The 12,043-nt window shown below is 36.6% G+C and overlaps 1 protein-coding gene across 12 annotated transcripts in view; it reads left to right on the top strand.

The window, feature by feature from the left end:
* IMMP1L (inner mitochondrial membrane peptidase subunit 1) overlaps positions 1-12,043 on the top strand; it is a 65,099-nt gene that overhangs the window by 36,249 nt on the left and 16,807 nt on the right. For 11 of the 12 annotated variants that reach the window (XM_066251191.1, XM_066251203.1, XM_066251197.1 and 8 more), the window contains 3 exons: positions 7,233-7,366; positions 8,954-9,042; positions 11,821-11,947. In XM_066251191.1, the coding sequence (XP_066107288.1) occupies positions 7,262-7,366; positions 8,954-9,042; positions 11,821-11,947 (321 nt within the window). In that variant the 5' untranslated portion in view covers positions 7,233-7,261. Of the gene's footprint in view, positions 1-4,843; positions 5,060-7,232; positions 7,367-8,953; positions 9,043-11,820; positions 11,948-12,043 lie in introns of all 12 variants that reach the window. The other variant, XM_066251192.1, reaches the window with a different exon arrangement.

Here is a 12,043-nt window from a genome sequence, read left to right as displayed (position 1 = left end):
GAAACTTCTAAGGATGCTTCGAAGAATGGCTAGTTTCTTTTCAGCTTCTAGAGTTCACCCTGCCCCATCTTTTTAGCTACTTTGAATATCAATCAGTCCAACCACTCTCTTTCCCATGCCTATTACATAGTTTCTGACCTATATCTTTCATTTTAATTGAATGGCAGTAGAGCATAGTAATGGAGTTTAAAGCCCAACTGCCTCATTTTGAATCCTGGCTCTGTTACCTATGAACTGTGTGATTTCAGATAGTTCCTTAACTTCTCTGTCCCTCAGTTGCTTTATCTGTAAATGAGATACTTAAGTTATCATAGGTTTATTATGAGAATTAAATGAGTTAATGTAATAAGAACAGTGCCTGATGCCTGGCCTGTGGCAGTACACTGGATAAAGCATTGACCTGGAATGCCGATGTTGCCAGTGTGAAACCCCAGGCTTGCCTGGTCAAGGCACATACAGGAATCAACTATGAGTTGATGCTTCCTGCTCCCCCCCCCCCACCTTTGTCTCTCTCTTTCTCCAAAATCAATAAATAAAATCTTTTAAAAAGAATGAGCCTGACCAGGCAGTGGCGCAGTGGATAGAGCGTTGGACTGAGATGCAGAAGACCCAGGTTCGAGACCCTGAGGTCACCAGCTTGAGTGCAGGCTTATCTGGTTTGAACAAAAGCTCACCAGCTTGAGCCCAAGGTCACTGGCTCGAGCAAGGGGTTACTCGGTCTGCTGTAGCCCCACGATCACATATGAGAAAGCAGTCAATGAACAACGAAGGTGTTGCAACGCGCAACAAAAAACTAATGATTGATGCTTCTCATCTCTTCGTTCCTCTCTGTCTATCCCTGTCTATCCCTCTGTCTCTAAAAAAAAAAAAAAAAAAGAATGAACAGTGCCTGACACATAGCAGGAACTACTATTTAAATAATTACTGTTATTTTGATTGGTGTTTGAGGATTTTCTTTTTTTTAATGTTTATTGTATTGATTTTAGAGAGAGGAAGAGAGAGACAGGAACATTGATTCACTCCTCTATGTGCCCTGACCAGGGATTGAACCGGCAACCTCTGCACATTGGGATGATACTCTAAGCAACTGAGCTGTCCTGCCAGGGCATTTGAGGATTTTTTAATGTGTATAGAAAGAAGTCATTATTACCTACATCCTAAATAGTGTTTTCTAACTTTATATAATAGGTAGATATCTTTTTATCTATAATGTAGGTAACTATTGAAAATATAATATATAAATATCAACCTTATTCCCTTGTGCTAGCATTATATGGAGTTTTACTATATTTTAAACAGAGCCTCTTAAAAGTTTCCTGTGAGGATTATTGTTAGTTCTTTCTCTATATTATGTGATACAGTTAAAATTTAAGTTTTTTCTCCCCAGCTTTTCTATTAATTATTTGATAGAGTGTATAGGCTTGCCTTCATAGGAATTGGTTCTCTGCATTACAATGAGCTTGCTATTTTTTAGTGGAAAAAAAAAATAGCCCACTAGAATTTCATTGAATCCATAGACCAATTTGAGGGAGAATAGATAACACTGAAAGTTTTTCCAATCCATAAACCCAGTGTATCTTTCCATCTCTTTAGGTTATCTTTATTTTCTCTCAGCATTGTAATATAATATTTATTTTGATTTTTCTATGTAGAGAAGTCTCATTTGTTAATGATAACCTTTTAATGACTTTCCTTCCAGTTTTTGCCTGTTTTAGTGAATTGGTTTATTTTATCCAGACTTGGTGATTTTGCTTTCACCAAGAAGTTTAATCTGGTATGAGTTACTCTGTCAAAGCTGGCACTGCAGTCCTCCTCTCTTCTTCTTTACTTCAGTGTTCAGTCATCCATTTCCCGCTTCCCCCTCTCTCCGCAGTAGTCTCTGCTCATCATCAGTCTCTCCCCCTATGGCACTGTTACCATTGGTTCTCAAGCATGTGCTACTATGTTTCTGTATTGTAAAAGACATGCTCAGTGCTACATGTTTCCAAACAGCAGTGGTTCTTAACCCAGGGAGGGCAGTTATGTATCCCAGGGGACATTCGCCAATGTATGGAGACATTTTAGTTTGTTACAACTGGGGATTAGGGGGCTACTGACACCTGAAGCAGGGATACTGCTAAAATCTTACAGTGCAGAAGAGAGCTGCCCACAACGATGAATTGCCCCTCCCGAGGAGGAAAAACCCTGATTCTACTGTTTACCTTTGCCTTCAAAGCCAAACTCTTCCAAAGAGTTGCCTGTGTATGTTTTCTCCTTTTCCACATCACCCTCTCATACTTTTGTTTTTTGTTTTGTTTTTGTGACAGAGACAGAGAGAGAGGGACAGATAGGGACAGGCAGACAGGAAGGGAGAAAGATGAGAAGCATCAGTTCTTCATTGCAGCACCTTAGTTGTTCATTGATTGCTTTCTCATATGTGCCTTTACAAAGGGCTACAGCAGACCGAGTGACCCCTTGCTAAAGCCAGTGACCTTGGGCTTCAAGCCAGCGACCTTTGGGCTCAAGCCAGCGACCATGGGGTCATGTCTATGATCCCATGCTCAAGCCAGTGATCCCACACTCAAGCTAGCAACCTTGGTGTTTTGAACCTGGGTCCTCTGCATCCCAATCTGACACTCTATCCACTGCGCCATTGCCTGGTCAGGCTTCCTTTCATACTTTTAAAAAAGTTTTATCTTTTTTTGTCAGGTAATACTCTGCTTAGTATACTACAAAGCTTAGAAAGAAAACAATAATATTCTCCCAGCACCCCTTGTTCTTAGTTGTATACTTTTGGCAAGTCTGATGTAGATGGAACAAAGGTGGTTTTCGTGGATAAAAAGACAAAAATTAGAGGGAGTAAATTTGATACATACTCCTTCTTCCTGCCTGTAAGTGGCATCTAGTATTGTTAGAAAATACATCTCTTACTTATTTAAATTCCTGTTTCTCTGTTCTTCTGTTGCTTGCAGTACAATACACTGTTCACTGAGATAGGTGTTATTTCTTCAAGACTTTCTGTGTCTGAGCATTCCTTTGAGCTCCAGAGTCTCACACATGCCCACTGGGATATCTTGCAAAAATATCAACTTTAATATGACCCAAACCAGACCCTCGTTTTCTACCTCACACGGGGGAGTGAGTAAAACCACGTGGATAGACCTCCATTTCTCTGGTCATTCAATCCAGGAACTTGAAGTCACCCTGTTCTTTCCTTTTCCTTGACATGTATTTTGTCTTCTAAGTTTCCAAAATCCATTTATTTCTCTTCGTCTCTGCTGCCAACACTGTAGTTGGTCTAGTTGGACTGCCTTCCAGCATTCTGTTCCTGCCCCGTTCCGGTCCTTTCTCTACACAGCAGTGAGAGGATTCTTGAGTTGTAAATCAGACCGTGTTGCTCTCCTGTCTCAGATCCTTCGCTAGCTGCCAGTTGCTCTTAGAATAAAAACTTCTGTGAGACATTGGGTATTTTATCTAGTCTCCTTTCATGTCCTTCACACATTGCTCCTGCCTTCTTTTAACTCCTTAGCACGTGTATGTTGTTTTGTCTGACCATATGTTCTTCCCACCCTTCCCCTGGTTTCTTTTCTCTCAGAACCTAACTTCAGTGGTATTTCCTTAGAGAAGTCTTTCCTGATTCATCCTAAAGAAAATAAGCCCCACCCAGCATTCTTTATCAACTTACCCCTTTTTTCTTTATGGAAATTCCTTGGTATATTTATGTGTTTATTTTTGTGTGTGTTTATGTATGAAATCTCGAATAAACCGTGAGCTCTATGAAAGCAGGCATCATTTTCACTATTGTATTTCCAGAGCTGGACACAGTATCTGGCATATAGTGGAAGCTCAGTAAATATTTGTTGTGTGATTGAATTACTAAATGACTGTGAGGACACTCTTTTTCTCTCAAGTATTTCATTTTTTTAAAAAATTCCATAATGGGCCCTGGCCGGTTGGCTCAGTGGTAGAGCGTCGGCCTGGCGTGCAGGAGTCCCGGGTTAGATTTCCGGCCAGGGCACACAGGAGAAGCGCCCATCTGCTTCTCTACCCCTCCCCCTCTCCTTCTTCTCTGTCTCTCTCTTCCCCTCCCGCAGCCAAGGCTCCATTGGAGCAAAGTTGGCCCAGGTGCTGGGGATGGCTCTATGGCCTCTGCCTCAGGTGTTAGAATGGCTCTGGTTGCAACAGAGCAAAGCCCCAGATGGGCAGAGCATTGCCCCCTGGTGGGCATGCCGGGTGGATCCCGGTCAGGCGCATGCGGGAGTCTGTCTGACTGCCTCCCCATTTCCAACTTCAGAAAAATACAAAAAAAAAAATACATAATGAAGTTGACAAAATAGTATCAAGCACATTTATAAACACTCCTTCTGGATTTACATAACATTTTTGCCACCTTTGTCTCTTCCACCATATGTATATAATATGTATATATTATATATATATGTGTATATATGTGTTCACATACATATACATGTATGTATATATTTGTATATGTGTGTGTGTGTGTAAACCATCTACATCTTTCAGTCTGTCTATCTTAGTAGAAGTAAATCGTGTGAAAGAAGGTTGCAAGCATAACATTTATCTCTAAGCCAGTGTTTTTCTCCTATGAATGGATCATTCTTCTGCATAGTGATAGTATTGTGAAGAAATTTAACATTGAAGTGATGATTTTGTTTTACAGATCATGTTCATATTTTTTGTTATCCATATAACATCTTTTATTACTTGTTTATTCTCTTATTCTAAGTTCCAATTAAGGATTTCATACTGTGTTTGATTATCATGTCCTTGTGTTTTCTTATAATTTAAAGTAGTACCCTTGCTATCCTTTTCTTTTTCTTTTTCTTTTCTTTTCTTTTCTTAGTGAGAGAGAGAGTCAAAAAGAGAGACAGACAGGAAGGGAGACAGATGAGAAGCATCAACTCATAATTGCGGCACTTTAGTTGTCCATTGATTCTTCCCATACGTGCCTTGACCTGGGGCTCCTTGCTCAAGCCAGAGACCTTGGAACTCAAGCCAGTGACCCTGTGCTCAAGCTTCTGAGCCAACGCTCAAGCCGGATGAGCCTGCGCTAAAGCCAGTGAGTGACTTCAAGGTTTTGAACCTGGGACCTCAGCATTCCAGGTCGATGCTCTATCCACTGTGCCACCACTGTTCAGGCTCTTGATATCCTTTTCTTTCATTATGTTTATATTTTTTAAGTGTTCAAGTTGTTGTCTTATAGAATGTCCACAATGGATGTATGGAATGGGTGTGTATAATTATTCATAATTAGATTTACATTTTTGGCAAGAATAATACACAGATGATGGTATACTTGTCCTTACACCCTGTCAGGAAGCTACATATTACTTTGTCCTGTTTTTCATACAGCTAAATCTGATCACTTAGTTAAGCTACCATTTACCCACTTTCTGTTTGTAAAGGTACTTTGTTTCCTTTGTAAATAACAAATTATTTCCTTTAATATTTTGCACATATTCTTTTAATGATCTTTTCATCCAGTATATTTTAGCTTCTATTAATGGCTTGCCTAAGTCATTTATTACATTGTTGGCAATTTTATTATTCCCTTTATATTTATGAGCTGTCATTTTCTGATAAAGAATTTCCCTATCCCTGACACATACTTCTTTTTAAAAAAATATTACTAACTCAATAGATTTCATTTTTAATCTAACATGTTATTTACTATTGTTATTACTTTTTTAAAAAATCTCAAATTGTCAAGTTGAAGACCCTTCAAAATGGTTTGTGTGTCTCCATTCGACTTCGAGCACATCCTTGCTCTCTGGCACATAACCACTCTGCCCTACATTGTGGGGAATGGTATGTGGAAATCAAAAATCTTCCTGATAAGAGTGCCCAGTACTACTGCAATGCCATGCTCCTTCCAGGGGTCTTTTCAGTGGACAGAGCTAGGATGATATTTTATATAGGCAGGCAGACAGATAGACACACATATCTTTAAGTTTGTTTGGGTACCTCCAGCTCATCCCTAGTCTCCCACTCTCTAGTGGTAGCTCCTTTCTTCACCGTTGAGAATCCTAATATTTACTCATTTGTACTGTCTGAAATACAACACTACAACCAGCAACAAACCCTACTAAAAAATGTCTAGGATCCCCAAACTAAGTTTTAAGTAATCTTGATATAATAGAGAGCTGTTGAGGTTATGGGAGCAGGGTAGTAATACGAGTCAGTGTGACAGCGATCAAGTTGTTGACTCCATTTTCCATTTTGTGATATTTAGCATCTAAATTTACTGCACTTAAAGTCTTTTTTCTTATTTATGAAATGACTATGGTAATAACTACCTTACAGAGGTTAATTTGTAAAGTCTGACATATAGCAAGTGTTGAGCAAATGTTACTTCTTATTTGTATTTTTATTAAATGTTTTAGTAATTTTAATCTGAGAAATAGTGCAAAGTAGTCTAGGTATAAACGTTAGGCCATTATTTGAAAAATACTTGAAATGTAGTTGTAACAGGTAAATAGAAAGGAAAGGACAGATACTAGGAATATTTTAGATGAGTATAAAAATTTTAATTTTACACAGCTTTTAAAATATTTGACATGGTTCTTCATGCTGTTTCCTAGTATTCATATGTGTTCATTATTATACCAATAGCTAAGAGCTGACAACTAAGTGAAACTTTATAATTTACAAAGCCCTTTCACATATGGTGTCGAATTTGAATCTCAGATCCTTTCTGTGAGATATTTCCATTTTCTGAAGGCCCAGCGGGGTTAACTAATTCATTGACAATGACTCAAGGTAATAAAACAATAATTTAACATTAGAATTTCCATATACCTTTTCTAGTGCTTTCTCCATTATATTGTATTATGACAAGAAATGATGAAGTATAACAAGGAACAATACCAAAAAAAAACTATTATTAGTACTTTGAATGAGTTATTAGCTTTCCCTAGATATCTGCCTTAATAACAAGAAATAACCACGGTATGAAAGGGAAACAGACAAGCTCAGAATCTTCAAGTTATCTAATTCATATATAAACCCAGTGATATTTGAATATAATCTCTGTCCAGTAGATCAAAATACTAAGTGACTGTAATTTGCCATTTAAAATATCTTTAGCAGAAATGAAAACAAGCTGTTGCTTTTCTACACCAAACTGCGCATTTAGCACATTCCGAGTGATTATAAAATATTTTACCATAGAGCTACGTCTTAAGTGTTTTAAAATAGTGTTGTTCATGAAACTTTTTGAAATTTACCATCAGGCCAATGGTGACAGAGTCTACACAGAACTATGCTTCGTGGTGTTCTGGGAAAAACCTTTCGACTTGTTGGCTATACTATTCAGTATGGCTGCATAGCTCATTGTGCTTTTGAATATGTTGGTGGTGTTGTCATGGTAAGTTTTTACATTCAAGAAAATAATCATTTTAAATGTATGCTTTTTTAAATTGAAGGAAAATATGTTTTTCTCTTTATTATAATTTAAGTTAATAACTTAGTGAAAAAAGTTTGACCGTTATAACGTAAAAGTCTTTCTAAATTTTGGGATGTAAGAAAATGTGTTTGTATTGCACTGATAGAAAATACAAGAACCATTACTTTAAATATGGATCTGTATTCCATTTCCGACAGGGCACCAAAGGCCCTATTAATACTCTAAGAATAATGGGTTACACCACTTATTGAATGCTAAAATGTTCCAGGATGTGTCTGATGTTTTACATTTATTAACACATTTAATCTTTATACTCTGTGAGCTACTTATTAGAAATCACTATACAAATGATGAAACTGAGGCTCAGAAAGCATTAGTAATTTGCTCCAGGTCCACAGTTTATAGCAAGCAGACTTGGAATTTCAACACAGATTTCTCCAGTTTTCAGAACTCCTATTTAGAACCATTGTGTTTGTCATTAAAACAAATGATTATCCTGCCTTGTGTCAATATTAAAGTGTTAAAAATGCCCCCCACCAGTGATTTTTTTTAATATTGCATTATGAATCTATCAACCTTGACTGTAGTAACCTTTTGTCATGTAAATGAACTAATTGATTGTATATTCTGTGGGTTTTGTGGTTTGTGTTGTTTTTACCAGGTCTACCCTAACAGATTCAGTTTTAGAACCTCAAGTTGAGCTGAGTAATTGCAAATAAATATATTTAACTGAAACTCCACTCTTGATTTTTTAAATTTCCAATGAGCTGCAGAGGTAGCTAACATATACTTTCATTGTATTCTTTATTATTTTCTGCCTGAGTGGGAAGATTTGAGTAAAAATTATTTACACATAAATGGAGTATTGGAGACTATTACATTTAGACATTTTAGGTAGCAGTGATCGTTTATTAGAGCTTTGAGGTATATATGAGAACTGTTGTTTTAAGACATATTAATATGAAGTCTTAAAATACATCTTATTACTCCCATATTTTTTAGTATGAAATATACATTACAGCCCCATCAATGAGTATGCTCTTTTCCTGGGAGAGAAGGAAAGGCATCAACTCATTGAGAACATGATGCCATTTAATAAATCACTACATGGGCACTGGATACTTGACAATAATAAGAAAATAACTAAGTCATTTACTCATTCATTCAACATGATTTGTGACTATCAGCTTTATGCCAAGCACTGTTTTTGACCTTGGTCATATAGCTGGCAGCAGGAGAGACAAGGGCCCTGGCCTCATGGAGCCTACTTTCTACAGGATGGCCAACATTTGGGGACATAGATAATGTTATTTTATTCATGTATTATAATGTCCTATCAATAAATCATTTTAAATGTATTTGCCTGTGTTCCCAGATGTGGTGGCCGCACTGTAGAGTTGAACTTACCTGCGAGCTGTAACCTCATTCTGACTCATCCTCGAAGCTTGAAGGACATTTACTTAACTTCTTTCTTTTAAGCTGCTCAGATGATTTATGTTATATTTAAAAAGGTTTTCAACTCAAATTATAAAATTATTTTTTTTTCAGTGCTCTGGACCATCAATGGAACCTACAATTCAGAATTCAGATATTGTCTTTGCAGAAAATCTTAGTCGACATTTTTATGGTATCCAAAGGTATATTTGTTATAGATATAGTAAACTTATGGTGAAACACACACACATATTGTGTTTTTTCTTCGGTGTCTTAACTTTATCTTTAAAAACTTTTTTGTAAATACAAAGGAATGACAACCTAGATAAAATTTGGACTCAAATATTTTCTCTCAGTTTGAGAAATTTTATAGTTTAACATGCATAGTCTCTTGGGTCATTATGTCCCTTATATCATTGTCCAAAATAGATGGCTTTTTTTTTTATGTACATTCAAGCCTACTCTACTTTTTTGGGGGAGCAGCGGGGGTGCTGGCTAGAGTGTTTTGAGTGAAGACTAGGGACTTCGGAACTACATTACTTAGCCAAATCATTACTTTGGTTTTTAAGTTTTTAAAATAATCTTGTTTCTGTAGGTGACTGTCTTATTCTCTATAGCCTATGAAGAGCACTTGATAACTGTTAGACTATAGCACTGTATATAGCTGGGCACAAGGACTTACCTGCTATGAGTCTCCTGATTCATTAAGTTGAAAAACTCCTTGCCAAATATTGCTTGCCACTAAATCTTTTTAAATCCTATTTTAAATGGTGTTTCTAATCCTCTGATACTGTTGGTTAATGTTATGAATATGTTTTTTCTGAATGCATGTCAAATATTAGTAATTTAATGTATTTCCTAAACAGCACCTCTGTGATTCTCTAAAATTTTAGGTCCATTAGTTTCTCATAATTCTGAAAAAACAAATTCATACCAGCTTTCATTTCTATTAACTACAGATTTGACTCACTTGAGCTGGTATTTAGCTTATGGCAGAAGTAGGTTCAGGCACTCCTCTTTTATTATTGGCCTCTTCTATAATCTTTCTCACATTACTGAATAATCATCACGAATGGTGTGAAACTGTTCTTTGCATTTACCGGTCTTACCATCTTAGATTCTATAAGTAGAAACTATCTCTTGGTCAAGGCATATGGTCCAGCATGGTCCCTAGGTAATACTTCTTCAGATCTTTAATCCATAACAACTTCAAGATACTTACTTAATATCGTGATATAAAATAAAATTTATATAACATTGTATTCTAGCTTCTTTTTAACTTATGTCAAAATAACATAATGGAGTCTTTGGATGAATTGGAGATCTAGCCTCACGGTAGCAGGAAGACAGGCTTCTGCTTTCCATGCTAGTTAAACTTGGTTTTATCTCAGAGTTCTCGAGCACCCTCCTTAACTAGGAGCTGGACTTGATGGCTAGATAGTTTTTGAATGAGTAGCTCCATCTTGTCTCTTTTTTGATTGATATTCTTTGCATTCAGATGGGTAATACCAATAACTACGTTCAATAAATTAAGACTCTTGGAAGGTTTCATTTTGTATCCTGTTCATTCAGGGGCCCATTAGGTTGAAAAACAGCTCAAAGTGTGGCATTTTTGTGAGTTGTACTGAAGTAACTTTTGCAACCAAGGTAGTCAGTTGGTAGCTTCTATTTTAAAAATACTGTCCTGAGTATTCTGTTTCTTTCATCTGTGGCAGGAGCTCTGAGGTTCAGATTCTCCTGCTTGCTGCCATTTCTAAAGCTACAATAGCCATCTAGGCAGGGAGCTCTGAGTTTCAGATACTCCTGCTTGCTGCCATTTCTAAAGCTACAATAGCCATCTAGGCAGGGAGCTCTGAGGTTCAGATACTCCCGCTTGCTGCCCATTTCTAAAGCTATAATAGCCATCTAGGCAGGGAGCTCTGAGGTTCAGATACTCCTGCTTGCTGCCATTTCTAAAGCTACAATAGCCATCTGTTTCAGGCAGAGTGAAAGTCTGCATAGCTGGCACCTATAGCACAGGATCTTTTTTCATTCAAATGCATGGAACACATACTCAGTACAGTGACAATCTCACTCCTAATTCTTTCAACAAATAGTCAGTGAGCACCTCACTTATAAAATGTGCTGTATATTAGAATGTTAAGATGAATAAGATATTGCTCCTTCTTTGCAAAACTTTAGAGAAACATCAACTTATTTCTGGAACCAGATGCAGAAAATAAGTAAATATATTAAAAACTTCCAAATATGTATTAGTTGATAGAATTTACTTATTGTTCATTTGAGAAGAAAGAGCATTTTCTTCTGGTTGAAGCATTAATCCAACAGTTTTGTCTCCTTCTTCCTTTCCTCTTTTAAGATCTTCCTTCTTCTAATACATGTAGATTGTTGCTTCCTTCACAAATCATGCCAATTTATTTTTTACAGTATATGTTTGAGCAGCTTTTAGCATTGTATATGCCTGTGTCTTTTGATATTTTTTTCTCAAATGTGTTTTTTACTGTACTGTAAATTACCTGGGTTATATAATTAAGTGCTGTAATTCCTCGATACTTTGAGCTCTAGGGAAAGATGTTTCTATCTTTTTATGTGCTCTGGAGTCCATTATACTGCTGGTTGGGCAGTAAAATTTACTTAGTTAATTTGGTGGTACTTCCATGGAATTGTTTTCCGGTAGTTTTGTTTCTAAAAATTTGGACAAAGAAGTAACACTGGCTACAGTGAAAGAAGATAATTCCTATGGTATTATTAGAAATTTTAGGATCTTCTGATAGTTTTTCCGTCACCCTCATTGTTGGAATAACCCATTTATGGGTTAGAATCCAACCCATAAAAGTCAGTCACAAAAGTTCTCACAGTTAGTAAATGTCTAGGTGGTCAGTATGTGAAAGACTAAAGGGTGTGGCTTTTATAAGTTACTTTATAAAAGTATAGCAGTGCCATGCAAATAACACTGACATTTCTTTGACTTTTTTCCTCAGAGGTGACATTGTGATTGCAAAAAGCCCAAGTGATCCAAAATCAAATATTTGTAAAAGAGTAATTGGTTTGGAAGGAGACAAAATGCTCACCAGTAGTCCATCAGATTTCTTTAAAAGCCATAGTTATGTAAGTAACATTTTAATTATGTCATTTATTGGTTTAATAGTTTATTAACATTAATTGAAAACAAAAGAAAATAATTCATTTCTATTTTGAATATAA

This window comes from Saccopteryx bilineata, chromosome 1, assembly GCF_036850765.1.
Source record: "Saccopteryx bilineata isolate mSacBil1 chromosome 1, mSacBil1_pri_phased_curated, whole genome shotgun sequence".
NCBI lineage: Eukaryota > Metazoa > Chordata > Mammalia > Chiroptera > Emballonuridae > Saccopteryx > Saccopteryx bilineata.
This window is presented reverse-complemented; position numbering and strand designations above follow the sequence as displayed.